General features: G+C 41.0%; 1 protein-coding gene across 1 annotated transcript in view; it reads right to left on the reverse strand.

Annotated features, from left to right (window-relative positions):
* Window positions 1-3,069: 3,069 nt before the first annotated feature.
* Window positions 3,070-18,375, reverse strand: part of ASPH (aspartate beta-hydroxylase) — a 113,723-nt gene continuing 98,417 nt past the window's right edge. The window contains exons 17-21 of the mRNA XM_039522516.1: window positions 18,150-18,194; window positions 17,986-18,027; window positions 16,973-17,023; window positions 16,139-16,183; window positions 3,070-4,308 (exon numbers count right to left, since the gene is read on the reverse strand). Of these exons, the coding sequence (XP_039378450.1) occupies window positions 4,301-4,308; window positions 16,139-16,183; window positions 16,973-17,023; window positions 17,986-18,027; window positions 18,150-18,194 (191 nt within the window). The 3' untranslated portion in view covers window positions 3,070-4,300. The remainder of the gene's footprint in view (window positions 4,309-16,138; window positions 16,184-16,972; window positions 17,024-17,985; window positions 18,028-18,149; window positions 18,195-18,375) is intronic.

Consider the following 18,375-nt stretch of genomic DNA (forward strand, 5'->3'; position numbering starts at 1 on the left):
TGCCGTTATTGAAAAATTACACTGCTGTGATTCTAATGCGAAACATCTGGGTAAGCTTGCTTTAAGCTGATTGTGCTAACTAGAGCAGCTCTCAGCAGCCAGCAAGTAGCTGTGCAAAGGTAAAGCAAAGTGCTTCCCCAGGGGAAAAAACAAAAAAAACAAAAAAAAACCAAACCACGTGTTGCCACGAAGAAACATTTACTTTTCATGTAGCATTAAAAACAATATTTTCAAAACTGAAAATATATTTTACATTTTAGAAAAATGACCCGTTTCATGCTTAAAATGTCTCTTCAAGATACTGCATACATATTACACATACAACCATATATAATTAATACATATTATGCCTATGCACACATCAACTAATAAATATACAATTTATATTCTTGTGGTTACTCAGTTTTAATTTATATTTGTAGTATTTTACAAATACCTAAATTAAAACAGTTTTATATCAAATTTTACAAAATATATGTTGCTGTGAAAATATGAATTATATCTGCTGCAGTATATTCCAGAATTTCCTATTTACATGAGTTACATCATAACCACTAGGTCATCTCCGATTAGTGGGAATCATAGAATCACAGGACTGGAAGGGACCTCGAGAGGTCATCTAGTCCAGTCCCCTGCACTCATAGCAGGATTAAGTATTATTTACACCTTCCCTGACAGGTGTTTGTCTAACCTGTTCTTAAAAATCTCCAATGATGGAGATTCCACAACCTCCCTAGGCAATTTATTCCAGGGCTTAATCACCCTGACAGTTAGGACGTCTTTCCTAATGTCCAACCTAAACCGCCCTTGCTGCAATTTAAGCCCATTGCTTCTTGTTCTATCCTCAGAGGTTAAGAACAACATTTTTTCTCCCTCCTCGTTAACAGTTTTCAAGTACAAAAAAGGTTATGCCCCCACTCTGTCTTCTCTTTTTCAGACTAAACAAACCCAATTTTTTCAATCTCCCCTCATAGGTCATGTTTTCTAGATCTTTAATCATGTTTGTTGCTCTTTTCTGGACTTTCTCCAATTTGTTCACATCTTTCCTGAAATGTGGTGCCCAGAACTGGACCCAATATTCCAGTTGAAACCTTCTCAGCATGGAGTAGAGCAGAAGAATTACTTCTCGTGTCTTGCTTACAACACTCCTGCTAATACATCTCAGAATATTTGCTTTTTTTGCAACAGTGTTACACTGTTGACTCATATTTAGTTTGTGATCCACTATGACCCCTAGATCCCTTTCTGCAGTTCTCCTTCCTAGGCAGTCATTTCCCATTTTGTATGTGTGTAACTGATTGTTCCTTCCTAAGCGGAGTACTTTGCAATTGTCCTTATTGAATTTCATCCTATTTACTTCAGCCCATTTCTCCAGTTTGTCCAGATCATTTTGAATTTTAATCTTCCAAAGCACTTGCAACCCCTCCCAGCTTGGCAAACTTTACAAGTATGCTCTCTATGCCATTATCTAAATCACTGATGAAGATATTCAATAGAACTGGACCCAGAACTGATGCCTGTGGGACCCCACTTGATATGCTCTTCCAGCTTGAGTGTGAACCACTGCTAATTACTTACTCTCTGGGAACAGTTTTCCAACCAGTTATGCACCCACCTTATAGTAGCTCCATATACGTTGTATTTCCCTAGTGTGCAGGTACAACTAAAGTGGTAATATATCTTCAACATTAATATATTTTAGTTGTTAAACAAACAGTGACCCATTTCATGATATTTATGAATTATTTTCCCGAACTGGTGTGTTTTCCTAACACCACTGAAAAGTCAGCCAAGTGCAAGAATCCATGGTCTCTGAGGGCACAGCAGGGCAGGCAGGGAAAAGTACAGGGGGGGCGGAGATGTGTCTTGCTTAGAATCCTTTACCCAGCTACATTCCAGTCTACATTAGGACACAGGATTGTCAGAGAGTCAGGGAGGTGTACCAGACCTGTTTATGTCTGCTTTACTCAAAATGGTGTAGTCACAGCATCCGCTTTAAACTTCTAACTCAAAATATGGACCACCGACACAATTTTCCTTCAGAAGATTTACACCAATGCGGGACCTTTTTGCCAGACACTGGTGTATTTCAGTGAGTAAAATGCCATTCCTTCCAAGTCACAAAGAAAATATACACCCTGGACCAAATTTTGGCCAACCACATAATGGCTTTAGAGCTGGACTGATAAGCTTCAAAAGCAGAGTAATCACGCAGCAACATTCTAGTAGACAATGTCCTCAACCCATTGATATTGCCTCATCTCCCCTCCCCCACAACCAAAATAAAGATTATGTCCTGTTCGAATTCTGTCCTCCTTGTGTATTAAATGTTGACAAAGAGCTATATTATGACAAATTGGTGATATTAATTAGTATGAGATAAGCAGGTACTGAAACACCTTTATTAACACAGATACCAGATTTCTGCACTTAAGAGTACAAAATAAAGACACCAAAGCAAAGATACTCTTCTGTGTTTTATTGCAGATAACTTTAAAACAGAAGAAAAACACACTTTTTTTTTTTTTTTTTTTTTTTAAGATCCCCTTGACCATTCCCAGCTTGGCACACTTTTGTAAACAAGAAGCTCATAAAAATCACATACTTAATTACAAAGTGTTTAAAATTTGATCACAGCATAACACATCCTCATAGTCCCATAATTCTATAAACAGACTGTCATATTACACATAAATGCAGTAAAGTTTGTTCTTTTTTTTCTACAAGTCTTAAATTTTACTCCCAAGCTCCCTACAAAATATGGCTTTGTAAAATGTATTGCTTTGCAATTCACAAACACTGAGAATTTTACACCAAGAAGAATGCCATACTCCGCCTCAACCCACATCACAGTTTAAGAAGATTATTGCTAACCTGACAAGTTTAAAGAAATCACTTTGGGGCATATTTTACACTTGCTCTGCTCATGTAACTCAAAGTGAATTGGAGTCCCACACATTAAACAAGCATATATGTCCTTTCCTATGGGTGTATCAGTAAAAATCTCAAAACAGTGGTAAGAAACTAATAAAAAACATTTCCCTGTCAACTAAACCACAACCTATGTTATTTTACTGATAAAGCGTATTTTATTTTTTCTAGTTTCCATATCAAACTTTGCAATATTTTAATCACAGCAACCATTCCTGAGCCAAAAAGGAACACAAAAAAGCCCAAGAATGAAAAGATGATGTCTCTACAGTTGTGGAACAGCAGCATAACAGGTAGACAACACATCAGCTTTATTAAAATTCTCAGTCATTCAAAATCTAAATTAAATGGAGTTGAGTCATTAAAACAGTTTTTATATATTTACAGTATTAAATTTTTAAACCTTATTTTTAGGTGAATATTATTTGACAGGGTCAGCTTTTAAATCTAAAAGCTGGGTATTTATGCAAATCTGTTTTGTTTTTCCCTCTCTGAATGTTAATTGAGTATCACACTACATAAATCCCAGCTGTGATATTAGTCAGTGCTCTGGGCAATATAAATTATGGCTTACTAAGCCCAAACTGATTACATACCTGTGTGTCAATATACACCCTGACTTCCTGTCAGGCCGTTTTAAAGTCTTCGGGTTCCTTAGTTTTAAAATCAAATGAGCATAAAATAACAAATTATGGAAAAAGTCTTTTAATAATCTGTCTATATACTGCTTAGAATTAGACATGTATGTTTTAGAAACTGTAGAATTATTGTAAATGATTTGAAGCTCATGTAGTGTAACTGTTGACATAATATCAGTGCAGACAGATAAAAATCAAAACTTCACAGCTCAATGTCTCATTAGTGTTTCCAATAAAAATGCAGTTAGCTCATATGTTACATTAGTAGTAACATGTTTTAAAATTTATCACATTTGTACATGGTTTGCCCAATCTGTTCCCAATTTTTTACTGTATGTACCTACAATATATATATATTAAAATCTGAAAAAAATCAATTGATGTTCCATCATAAATAGAATATTAACGAATTGCTTGAATAGCACATCTAAAACGTATGTCAAACACACAACTGTCACAAACAGAGAAGAAAGAGAAATAAAACCAATGAATGCACTAAACTTGACAAAAAAAGTTAGACAGGAACGTAAATTTAAACATCTAAATGTTAAAAAAAAGTGTAATAAAATGACAGTTGGCTAAAACCCATTTATAATATTTTAGTGTTCATTTCCCAAGATCCTGAACTGTTCAGTAATTGCATCATGAGATCTATTACAACCATCTGCTCCCCTTGTGTAGCGTATGGTTAGGGCTGGTCCTCCTGCTGTAGGAACAGTCTTTTTGAAGCTTTAAGTATCTGAAAAAATAAGGGGAAATCTAAATTAAAGGACCAACCAAAACACAATTAAAAAAAAATCAAATCTACATGCTAAAAAAAATGCAACTTTGTAGCATTGTAATTTATTTGGAGAAAGCTATCATTCCCAGGAGCTAGTCTATTTAAATCACAAAGTTGCTATAGAAGATGGGGAGTACCAAATTTTAAATACTAATCTGAAGAATAGATCTTTGAATATAGAATAGTTCTTTGAATTTAACTTGCAAAGGAAATTAGGGCCATGTCCAAATATAAAATTTTTTATATTTTTAAAAATCAAATGACAGGCGGACGGGAAGTAGGAACAGGGGAGAAAGGGATTTCAACCATATATTAAGTGGAACTTAACGACGTAAAAGACACAACAACAAGATAAGAGGAAAAATTTCAAGAATATCTGCAGTTTTAAGAATCAGAAAGCTGGGGAAAGGTTTGGTAAATGTGTAAATACAGAATAACCTTAACTCTGTCACACTGAACCCTGCATGTCAGACAGATGTCTCTGGCAAGTATCACACTACAATGAAGTATTGACTCCTGACACACTGCACACCATGACTGTTTGGAGACCCTGAGAACTGTGTAACATCTTAAGCTGGTTTACCCATGATTTTTGCACTGCTGTAATTATATCGGTCTAGAAACAGATATGGTTAAAGTGATACAATTCCCTAGTGTGGGCACAATTATACCAGTGTACAGGAGCTTATATTAGTATAGCTTATCCCCATAAATTTGAGAAATTGAGCAAGAGTATAAAAGAGTGTCCATCCATCCTTGCAAAGGCCTGATCAGTGGTTTTAAATGGTTTATAAAAATTCCAAAATCTGCAATTTTACAAGCTATTTGGGGGAAGGTGGAATTGATAGGCATTTGGTCTTAAATTCTTGATAGAGGATTTCTTGATGGACAGTCTATAGTAATGTAGGTCGCACATATCTCCAGTGAATATTACTTACATCAGAATGTCAAATTTGATACAGTTTAATGCAGGCGTATATTTTATCATCAAAATTAAAAACGGTGTTTTTGCAGATTCTAAATCTGCTGAATCTTGAATGTGCGTGGAGGGTAGTTGGAATTACACAACCACAGCTTTGTCTCTTAACTCACAATTTCCATGCTTTCAAAAATTTTTTATTTTTTAAGCAGAAGCACTTCATTAATTGTATTCCCTTCAACTAAATGAAACCTGTTTATAATCTACCCCACAGTTTAGCAATACTGGTTCTTGAAGTTTCATGCATTTTAAAAAAAGATATTTAGAAATTATTCTGTTTACCCTGATGTATCATTGGCTTTGAATGTCACAATGTATTCAAGTCTATCTCTGTGAAGTATTACTGTGCTGTAGTGCCTTGATGGATTTTCCACGTGGTTTCCATTCTCCAAAATCCATAAGAAATACTTGTCTCAGAACTCCAATATACCCAAACCCTGTATCAACACCCTTCTCTCCTTTCCCACTGTTCAGAGGCTTCCCACATCTAAACTCCTACACACACACACACACCCCTATATTCCAGAAATCCCACACATAATGGGCCAGATATTCAGCTGGTGAAAGTCAGTCAAGTTTAAATCGGTGCAGCTCCACTGAAGTTCACGTGGTGAGAATCTGGCCCTATATCTGCAAGCCAACCCTACTGACATTATAATATGCCTGTGAAAACGCCTGGATCTCTCAGTTTCCCAAAAAGCAGATCAAATATCTGAAATATTAAGCAACCAGCCTTCCCAAAGACACTTAAAGGCACCAAGTGAATAGAGCATAATGAATTGAATGGCTATTTCTGTTGCATCGACTTAATATGGTTTTAAACAAACAGAAGAAACTCACATTGAATAACTCCTGAACTCCGGTGAACTTAAAGAAAAGATATACTATAAACACCAAAGAGGGTAGGGTGAATTGATTTAAATCAGAAAATAGACCTTGATTTAAACTATTTTGGAAAGTTCTACAGCCTTTGCTTTACAGGAAGTCAGACTAGATCAGTGGCCCGAAACTGTGGGGCATCCCTCTAGGGCAGGAGTGGGCAAACTATGGCCCGGGAGCCAAATCCGGCCCTCCAGATGTTTTAATCCCTGGGGAGCGGGCTCCAGGGCTTGCTCCTCTCCATGCAGCTTCCAGAAGCAGCAGCATGTCCCACCTCCAGCTCCTATGCATAGGGGCAGCCAGGGGGTTCTGCATGCTGCCCTCGCAGCTCCCATTAGCTGGGAACCACAGCCAATGGGAGCTGCAAGGCGGCACCTGCGGACAGGGCAGCATGCAGAGCCGGAGGGGGGACATGCCGCTGCTTCTGAGAGCTGCTTCAGGTAAGTGCTGCCCGGAGCCTGCACCCCTGATCCTCTCCCATGCCCCAACCCGCTGCCCCCGCCCTGATCCCCCTCCCACCCTCTGAACCCCTCCATCCCAGCCCAGAGTAACCTCCTGCACCCCCAACCCTTCATCTCCAACCCCACCCGAGAGCCCACGCCCCCAGCTGGAGCCCTCCTTTCTTCCCCGCCCCCTCAAACAGACCAACCCCCTGCCCCAGCCTGGAGCCTGCTCCCATACCCTGCACACCTCATTTCTGGCCCCACCCTATAGCCCACACCCCCAGCCAGAGCCCTCATCCCCACCCTCAATTTTATGAGCATTCATGGCCCGTCGTACAATTTGAATACCCAGATATAGCCCTCGAGCCAAAAAGTTCACCTGGGCCTGCCCCTAGCACCAGGGATGGTGGAACAGACATATTCCCTTACTAGTAAGGGGTGGGGAGTGGGAGGAAAAGTTTGGGCATCGCTGGACTAGATAATCACACCGTTCTATGAAATCTATGAAAATCACTGATTGTAATCTTATTTTGCATTTGTACTTTTTATTTTCCTAAAGAAAGTTACCAACCAGTGGGAATCAACCTATTAAAACATGCTAATTCACAATTCAATATAGCCTTTGCACTAAATTTGGTACTTCTTGCTAATCAGAATGTTACACTATAATTATATAGCTTAACATACATTTAATCAGATTCTTGATTTTTACATTTTTGATGTTAGAAATGGTGAATTTTTTATTTCCTAGATGACTATTTACTCATGATTTGTGTCAAATTCTATTTGAATGGAAATTGGCATTTAAAACAGTTTATTAGTTAAATAAAACTACCTTAAATATGCTGGCTACAAAAGTAAAAGCTTTTAAATTCAAAATATGTTTTGATAAAACTACTTGATTTATTAAACAAAGGAAGTATCTGTATTTAGTGAAGTGAACTGGTTATTTCTGGTCAACAAGTCCTTCCCAATTTTAGAACTAGAAGATTTTCTCTTTTTACACCTAGATTTTATTCATCAATTGGAAGAGGAAAACAAGCTTTCCTGCTTTTACAACTCCCAATTAGTTTCTTAACTTTCAATGAACTAGGCATTGAACTGTACTGAACAGCTGAATAAAATGAAATGAAAATAATAATCTCTGTGCACCTGCAGAAGAGGCTACTGCTGTCAAAAACTGGCTTAGCACTGCAACAAACTCTGGTTCCAGGTATACGGCCAGTGACTTCCACCAATTCAGTGGTCTGACAAACTTCAGCAACAAATATGTACTGATTAATATTATTTAAATAATTTTAATAGAGATTATACTAAGTTTAGGCCATAACACTGGATGTCAATTTCAAATTTACATATTTTTTTAAAAATTTTGTAATTAAAATATTTAATTTAAATTTCTCATTGAAAAATTTTTTTTACCCACTTGAAAGAGAGAGAACACTCAATCACCGAAAATGTCTTTTCAGTCATGATTGTTTGATAAGTATGAATTTTATATTCTGGAGGACAGAGGGACGGGGTGCGTGTGTGTAATGTAACAAGAACGTCTCCTATGGAAAGCAGACAGTAAAGTCTGAGACCTTAAAAGTATCAGAACCATCTGTATTTGAACAAAAGTTACATACCCAGTTAGCAATTTTAAAGATTATCCTGCCCTCCCCAAAATGACAACTGAGTAGAGAAAATGCTCACAGAACTCTATCAAAAACAAGGAATGGGGGAAATGGGAGGCTAGGGTGCTTGAAACACAAATGAAAAAAGCTATTATCTAATGAGGAGACTGGATGGCAGAGACAGCTAGATGCAAGCCAGACACAGCTTGGTTTGGGGATAATGAGGTGGATTAACAGCTGGGAAAAACCAGCTGTGTTAGGAGGAGGGGTGAAAGAGAATAAGCCCAAGTAAGGACCTGGGGGAAACTGTTTTTCCTTCCCCATCATGTGTATCACAAGTTACACTACCAAGGACCAGCAGTAACTTATGTTCCATTTAACAGTTCTACTTCACCAATTCTGAAATGGCAGAATGGGTGTTGAGTAGCTTCCACTCTTTTATACTGTGTCATTTTTCATGCATCCACCATATGCGCATTCCCTGCATCGATACCTAAACCCATTTCTGCCCATGTACGCAGACATTTAGGTAAGAGACACATTTTACACTTACTTCCCCTTACATCATCACCTTTACTTTTTTAAAATTAATTGTAGACTTGTAGCCTACATACTGACATAAAACTAAGTTTTACTTACAATATGTATTTTCTCAAAAAGTATTATGCAATTAGATCAAGATTTTCCACTCAAAGTTTCTCATCTGAGCAAGGAAAAATACTTAATCTTTTTCTTACATACTGTACGTATAGACAGGGTAGCCTGTTTCTTTTTGTTGAGTGCGTCATTTCATTTTGAATAGTCAGATACTATATTTAGTAATCAGCACCGAATTTGTTAATTTAACAAGCTCTAGTTTATTCCAAGTCCTAAGGAAAAAGAAAAATATATTCTCTTCCCGCTACGTTTCCCAGAGTTTCCCAGAAGAGAAGCAACATCCACCAGAAGGCCAATCTCAGTTTGAGAAGGGCTGCATTAAATGTAAAACATACAACAGAAGGATAACCCTAAAATCACCAGCAAGGGAACCATGACAAATCTGAAGTAATTAAACAATTGGACCTTTTCACTTGTACCATATGAGATTTCTAAAATTCTGCATGCAAATCATTTTAGACTTGCTTAAAAGAATGGTAAATGTCTTCTACTCTTTCATCTAAACTACCCTTAATACTTCAGTTATTGTAATAAATAAAAATACAAAAGAGGCAAATATAGAGAGGAAGTCCTGTCTCCCGCAGGTACTAAAACACGTTTGCTATGCTAAACTAAATTTGTTCATACTGGCAAAAGAAAGTAACATTTCTCATATTTTAAGGGACAGACAGAGAAAGTTACCTTAAAAAAAGGGGTACTTACTGTGACCAAACACTAAGAGTCAAACTGTGTTAGCTACTGGCATTTTCTGTATTGGTAGTGTAACACCGACAGACCTCGGTTGTCAGCAGGCGGGACTGAACCTGGGACCTTTGAAGCTTAGTGCATGATCCTTTACTGCATGAACTAAAAGCCAACTGCCTGTTAGCTAAGGCTGTAGCAGACTCATTAATATCTCTCTCCATAGGCAGCAGGTTTGTATAATTTTTGGTGGTGCCCAAAATGGGGTCCCCCTCCCACTCCTGCCCTGTAAGCCGATATAAAATGAAGCTACAACGCGTCGGCACCACAAGATTACAAGGGTCAATTAAAAGTGGAAAGTCAGAAGTAGCACTTGCCTGCTTCAATATATGGTATTATATTTTGTTGCACCTGTTGCTTCAATATACGGTATTATATTTTGTTGCACCTGTTGTGACAAAGTGGGAATGTTCTTAATGTTTTCTCTGAATAATGTGTGGGTGCCTCAGTTTCCCCTGCAAGGTGCCAACTGAAGGTGTTGGGGACAAAGATCAGGTGGCCTCCTTGTCCAGAAGAGACACAAAGGCCAGAGGAGGGAGTGTCAGTTTGGAGCTGGCTGGGGAAATGGGGAGAGGCCCAGAACTTAGGTCTAGGCTCCCCACTCTCCAAGATGGACCTGACTGAGGGGTCCTGTTTTCTGTACCTACAAGCTCTGTTTTAGACAGTGTCATCTAATAAACCTTCTGTTTTACCGTCTGGCTGAGAGTCATATCTGACTGCAGAGTTGGGGTGCAGGGACCTCTGGTTGCCCCAGGACCTGCCTGGGCAGACTCGCTGCGGAAAGTGCATGATGTGGAAGGGCATGCTGAATGCTCCGAGGTCAGACCCAGGAAGGTGTAAGCTTCTTGCCCTGGAGACAGTACGCTCAGAGAGAGGAGGCTCTCCCAGAGTCCTGACTGGCTTTTTATGGAGTAGTTCCAAAGCATCCCAGCATCCCCTTCCACACCATGTGCTTCCTGGAAGTCCACAGAGGCACTGACACTCTCTCCTCTGGCCTTTGTCTCTTTTCCAGGCATTAGGAGGCCACCTGATCTCTTTGTTCTCCAACACCTTCAGCTGGCACCTTGCAGGAGAGTGGCCCAGGCCATCAGTTGCCTGGAGACAGGGTTTCGGCCATTCTCTGTGCAGACGGCATCACACTGGCATTCTAGGGCTCTACAACAATCACACACCCTTATCCCACCATCTAAATCCTTGAGAAATGCATAGGGGAAACTGAGGCACCCACACAGTATTCAGAGAAAACATTAAGAACATTCCCACTTTGTAACACCTGTGTACTTTAAAGGGTGTAAAATAATCAAGTATTGTGCTAAACACAATGATACTCCAAACTGACCACCAAATTTAAGTAGCACATTTTTCCCCTCAAGTGAGGGCTCTGGGATAGGGCTGGGGATGAGGGGATCACAGTGCAGGAGGGTGCTCAGGGTTGGGGTGCTGGGGGCGCAGGCTCTGGGGTGGGGCAGGGCTTGGGATAAGGAACTTGGGATGCAGACAGGCTGCCCCAGGGCTAGGGCCAGAGAGGACTCCTCCCCGTTATTGGCAGCAGCAAGATCCAGGGGAGGGACCCCTCCTCTACCCCCTTTCCCCCCCCCCCCCCCGGCAGCACACTCACTCTGCACCACGGTCACTGCAGATGCTCCTAGGGACTCTCTCAGGTCCAGAAAGCCCACTCGCCTCCCCTATGGTGGGTACCAGGGCGGGGGATTTCCATCAAGTGTGGCCTCCCCTGCTGCTGCCCCTCACCATAGCCTCACTGGGGATGGGGATGGGACTGCATCTTGCCCAGCACAGGGCAGGAGTGGGGACTGCAGGGTGGTGGCTGGGATGGGGGGTAGGGTGTCACAAAATTCACCCAAGCGCCAGCTGCTCAGGTCTAGGAAGGTCCCCGCCTCCCCCATCTCCCTTGTGGTAGGTGGGTGGGTGCTGCGGGGCGGGGGGACTGCCAGCACATGTAGCTTCCTTCCTCCCCTGCTGCAGCCTGCTGCCCCCTCACCCTTGTCTCACTGGAGATGGGGCTGCCCCTTGCCCAGCATTGGGCAGGAGTGGGGGCTGCAGGGGGAGGGGGTGGATCACAGGGTCAAACCTCACCGAAGCCCCAGCAGCTGCTCAGGTGAGTGAGGTCCACCCCAGATGTCCATCTCCTGGACGGAAGTCCCCTTGGCGTCTCCTCCATGTGGGTGCCGGGGGTGGGGAAGAGAGCTCCCAAGCACATGTTTGCCTTCCCTCTCCTCCTCTTCCCCTCCCCCGGTGCTCCAAGAGGCTGCCCGCCGCTGATCTCTATAGCCTTAGGCAGAAGCAGCACAAGCAAGGGAGAGAGGCACAGGCTGTTTTCTTTCAGGCAGGGAAGCACTGAGGTGGGGGGGGGCAGGGCCCGCTCCAGGCAGGGCCAGGGGAGAAACCCCCCAGCTCCAAATATTGGTGGAGCACAGCCCTCAGCCTTGAATATTTCTTGTGCTCGAGCACCTTGAGCCCATATAACCTGTCGCCCCTGTCTCTCTCTGGTCTCAGTGTCACTAGATAGGACAGAGCACCACACCCAGTAGGTGTGTGGGTTACATACATCTCCTAGCTGAGGAAACATATCCCAGTTGAAATCCCGGACAAGCACCCACTTGTAACACAGACAGACCCCTGTTGGTGGTGGGCGGGATTGAACCTGGGACCTCTGGAGCTTAGTGCATGAGCTAAAAGCCAACTCGCTGTTAGCTAAGGCTGTAGAGCAGAGTCAGAGTCAGAGTCTCTCTCTCTCTCTCCCCGCCCCCCCCTCAGTGCCATTACATGGGACAGAACACCACACCCAGTAGGTGTGTGGCTTACAGTAGCAAAGCACAATTTCTCCAGATAGGAATTCACCAGACTCACTCCCCCTCACAATTTAAAAAAAAAAAAGCCCACAATACACAATACTGTATTGTGGGGAGGGATAGCTCAGTGGAGTGGGCATTGGCCTGCTAAACCCAGGGTTGTGAGTTCAATCCTTGAGGAGGCCACTTAGGGATCTGGGGCAAAAATTGGTCCTGCTAGTGAAGGCAGGGGGCTGGACTCGATGACCTTTCAAGGTCCCTTCCAGTTCTAGGAGATTGGTATATCTCCAATTATTACCTATAATACCATGCTGGCAGAAAACCATGTCATAGCCTACCTCTGAGCCAGTCTCTACATGGTTTATGAAAATCTGTAAAGGCCTTAAAGGCTTCTCTTTAAACCAGACTGTAAGGAACACACAGTAAACAATTAGGGCCCAGTTCTGTCACATAATCCACTCACGCTTCCATTAACAGTAGTAGAGATTACATAGTTACACATGTGGAAAGATAGGAGAATCAGCCGCTAGTATTTAACATAAGCCAAATTACTTTGAGCAAATACTGGAAACGCTCACTGACACATAATTATGAGGCAGAAATCACATCAGAAGTAATGCTAAATTACAGGAATGTCATCTACCAAAACCAAAATCAACAACATTTGAGTTGATGATTGGAATTTGAATTAAGCATCAAAACAGTATGCAAATCACACAACGGGGTGATGTTACTACATTTTGTACCAGTCTGAAGAACATTATGCAAGCGGGACAATTCTCTACTTCAAAAATTATGGACTAGTTGCACCAGAGCCATAAAATGTTAGCTTCTTTATTATTTGTACTACCATACTGTATTGCATTTGTACTAAAGTAGGAAGTAGTAACATTACCATGGAACAAATCAGCCTTGACAACAAGTATCTTTCCTTGGACTAAGGGTGCAGCCTCAAAACAAAAACATACCAAATCTGGATACCATCTTCACTGAATTTACTCTCAGTCAGTCATACCTTATTCAGTTTATAAACTTTTTCTAAAACAGCTATTGTTAAACAATTAACTAAAATTGCATTTTTAGATAAATCTCAGATCAATGTTCATACCATGTCATAAGCAGTGGAATGTATCGTGCCAGGATTAATAATACATTTGCTGGATAAACCTCATAGCCAATATGGGATTATGTACTACTACGAATATTTTAGATTCCCTTAGTCAAGGTTCATTATGTAAATTTAGCACACTAACAACTTCACAACTGTGATTTGTAAAAAGCCACAACATAGGGTTCATGGATCTTTGACTACCACAGCCACTCCTGCATTGACCAAAAGTCAAACAAATGCAGGTATCTTGTATAGTAGGCAACAATTTTACCACTGAACCACTTGTTCACTGAATAGAATTTCACTGCATTTAAAAATAAAGAGGATTAAAAAATAATATAGTGAAAACTTTAACCAGAAATATAGCCTGCACATGAAATATCTGAGATATCAGGTATTATGTAAGATACCCAACAGTTTCAGGATGAAGAATTAATTGAAAGAGGAATAGAAACAAAACTAAACAAATCGACTAACTCATATCCAAAATCGCTCATAGCACTTTTTGAAAACTGAACAAGGATGAGTGTCTCTGTCTTGTTCCAGGAAATAAACCCAGACGGTATTTTGCACCTGAAGACAAACAAAAAGTTGACAAATTCTAAATGGTACAAATTGAAGAGTGTGTGTCTAAAACTCTAATAGATTGACCAAAAGACTGAAGAAACAGACTTGCACCCAGGAGAGATAGACAGACAGTGACAGTGACAGAGAAAGAAAGAAAGAAAGAGGATCAGATGTTCACCACCTCCTTTATGCCAGATGAAAGAGCTGGAGTGGCATAAAAGTCCTGAACCCTGCCAGAGGCAGATTCCTAGAGGACACGTACGGTGGAGGACATCCATAAGGTTGCCTTTCAAGGATGCCTGACAAGCTCTAGTGAAGGGGGTATTCCAGGACATGGCTAGGGATGGGGCCACAACACAATACTTCAGAGATTCTGGGTAGCCCAGGGAGGGTGCCATCCATTAGACAGCCGTCTAACCAAAGGGCTGACTAAAATTATGCTGGGGGCCCCCAGAGCAGCCCAGTCAGATGGGCACATTTGATCCTCCTCTAGACTACAAGGTCTATCCATTGGCTCATGTGAGATTCTGCACTGTACTTCTTACAACTTATCTGCTCCGTTTTAAAAGAAACACTGGCAATGTTTGGTGTTGAACTCTGAAAGCAGGACCCAAGGAAAGTGTGTGCATGGGGCAAAACCACGTACCCATCTGTAGAAGTAAATCTCAAAAGGTACCATGTTCTGAACATCTGGAGCATATTTATGGGTCTGACAAACACTATGCATCACGCAGTCCATTTAGATAATGGATGGAGGAACTGGAAGTACTGTGGTAGTCTGGTTAACCGATGACTAAGATAAAAATACTCAAAGTAGCATGTCATAAAACAGGGATGGGTAAACTACAGCCCATGGGCCGCATGTGGCCCGCTGGCCACATCCAGCTGTTTTAATCCAGTCCTCGAGCTCCCGCTGGGGAGCGGGGTCTGGGGCTTTCCCCACTCTGGCGCTCCAGCCAGGGAGCAGGGTCAGGGGCCACTCTGCATGGCTCCTGGAAGCAGCGGCATGTCCCCATCTGGCTCCTGCGCATAAGGGCAGCCAGGGGGCTCTGCGCCGCACACATCCCCCGCAGCTCCTATTGGCCGGGAACTATGGCCAATGGGAGCTGCAGGGGCAGCGCCTGCAGATGTGGCAGCACGCAGCAGAGCCTCCTGGCCTTGCCTCTGTGTAGGAGGTGGAGGGACATGTTGCTGCTTGAGGTAAGCAGTGCCCAGAGCCTGCACCCCCGAGCCACCCATGCCCCTACCTGCTGCCCCAACCCTGACCCGCCCCTCCCGCCCTCCAAACCCCTCGGTCCAAGAACGGAGCACCCTCCTGCATCCCAAACCTCGCATCCCCAGCCCTACCCCAGAGCCTGCACCCCCAGCTGGAGCCCTCACACACATCCCCACACCCCACTACCTTGCCCCAGCACAGAGCCCCCCTCCCACACCCTGAACTCCTCATTTCTGGCCCTACCCCAAAGCCTGCACCTCCAGCCCTCGCCCACTCCCACACCCCAACTTCGTGAGCATTCATAGCCCGCCATAGAATTTCTATACCAAGATGTGGCCCTTGGGCCACAAAGTTTGCCCATCCCTGTCATAAGTCTTCTTCTCAAACCAGGATCTAAAATTACACTAAAGAATGCATTGCTTTCTTCAAATACACACATTTTTATTTTTACGTCTTCATCAGTTGAACAGTCCATTTTTATTTTGGCAATTTTTTTCTTATTCGTTTAAAATTTGAATTAAAAATAATTAGAATAGTATTCTGAAGTTACTTCCTGTTAACTCAATAATAAACAGCCTTAGGATTTATTCAGACTTCAGAAACAGAAAGCAAATTCAAGTCATAATATTTGAATACCTATACTTCTCTCTCTCTCTCTCTCTCTCTGTCACACACACACACACACACACACACACACACACCATAAATTTTACTACTGTGAAGAGTTTAATCTTATCACAAAAATATAACACTCTAAAAATTAACTTACCCACTAGATCATCATTTGAGTAATTCTCAGCTTCAACAGGAACTTCTGTAAATCAAATTTTGCAGCAATTACATATAATGTATCTGTTTTCAAAACTCTTAAATAATCATGTACAGGTCATTTTAGTAGTAACTATTTCATTAACACAAGCTACTCTTTCAAAATACCTTTCTGAACAGATTATTTTTAGAGCGCGTGGGGAGAAGTGGGCTTTTGCTAGGGGTATGTAATGGGGACACTGGGCCCATTACACACACACACACACACACCTTTTGAAATGTGTGTGTACATTGACCATGCACTTTTTCAGTATGTATGCTTTTCACTTATTTACACACATTTAAATTTTAAAAACTGTATTACTGTATTTTATTGCCAGAAGCTGGGACTGTACAATAGGGAGTGGATCACTCAATAATTGCCCAGTTTTGTCCATTCTCTCTGAAGCATCTGGCATAGGCCACTGTAGGAAGACATGATACTGGGCTAGATGGACCAGTGGTCTGACCAAGTATAACCATTCTTATGTCCTTTTGTATTTAAAGCCAAAAAAATATATACCTCTTGTCACTCAGCCTCACTGTTTGATATTTATAATAGCAAAGGTGTTATTACAAAAATGACCACACTAAAAGCTTCAGAAAGAGCATGAACTGTAACACTGTTAACCTTTGCAGAACAAATCTGGAAACAGAAACAAGAATTTAGTTCATATCTGCCTAATTATAAAACAGGATTCCATTTCACAGCAGTCATAGTTCTTGAGTTTCACAATAGAAATATTCACTAAAAAAAATTAGGTCAGATTTATTGCAGAAGAATTACTACACAAACCTGTTTCCTGAGGTCCAGCAGCAACAGTGTCTTCTGTATGTTCTTTTTCCTCTGTTACAAAGAAAATTAAGGTGTATATTACACTTACAGTATTGTGTGCATGAGTTTCTTATCACACTAACTGCAAACCCAACAGATGGGTACAGATGTGACACTAGACATTACTTATTAACAACTGTTATGTGCAATAGTTTTTAATGCCTCTTCACTACAATTAATATCTTGTTTTCAGTAAAACAGAACTATATATTAAAAGTTTAAATAATTGTAATATGAAATACCAACAGTAATACACACTTTCAGTTAGTTATATTAGAGCAAGATTTTTTAAGTTCATTAAACTAACACAGTTTCATAAGAAAACAACTATATTAATATACGGTCAAATCCTGTAGGCATTACTCAGGAAAAACTCCAATTTAGTTCACTGGAAGGACTGACTGAGCACGGATAGAGTAAGGCTTGTATCATTTTTCCTCACAGTGAGCTGACATATTAAGGCACTTCGTATTAAGTTCGGTGCAACAAGAATGTAGCCAGCAACACCAAAGTCACAAATGTAAAGGTTTTCAAACTTAAATCTTTTCAAATAGTCTTCAGAATAAAGAGAGACAAGATTGGTGAGGAAATATCTTTTACTGGACCAACTTAAAACTTCTCTCTCTCACCAACAGAAGTTGGCTCAATAAAAGATATTACCTCACGCAACTTGTCTCTCGACTATTCTGGGACCAACATGGCGACAATAACACTGCATTCAGAATTAAGAGTCTACACATTAAATTTTTTAAATCAAATGCAAATACATTTCTGCAAGTAATTAAAACATTTATTTAACAGTTGGTGTGTCAGTGGGCAAAATTAACTCTTCCTATTGGGAGATCTGAAACCTCAAATATTTCTTGTAATGCACTGTAGGAAACATCAATTAATTACATCCCTTCCTTTTACATTTAACTGACAGATATGGCAATTTGAACATGAAAATAATTACTTTTACAAAATATGCATACCTGATTGCTTTTTATTAATTTCAACAGCCTCAGGAATTTCATCTAGAGTTCAAGGTATGCAAAAACAACAAAACAAAAACAAAAACCAATTAGCTGTTTTAGGATCAAATACTTCAAAAAATGCATCTCTCATAGACGTTTAAGACTATAATTAGAAAACATACCTGGCTCTGTATCTTCATTTACTGGTTCTGGAAGCGCCCCTGCAGCTAAGAAGACAGAATATTTGTAGCAATACCTAAAGTAAGTTTTACACTTGTTAAACCTGCAACAAAACAAAGCGAAGGCTAATTTCTAAGGCTCATATTACCCCTCCCATGGAAAACCTCGCAGGAAGAGAACCGAGATAAGGAAAGTTCTATGAAGTTTGTGTCTGATTCCCAAACAAGC

This window comes from Mauremys reevesii, linkage group 2 (assembly GCF_016161935.1).
Source record: "Mauremys reevesii isolate NIE-2019 linkage group 2, ASM1616193v1, whole genome shotgun sequence".
NCBI lineage: Eukaryota > Metazoa > Chordata > Testudines > Geoemydidae > Mauremys > Mauremys reevesii.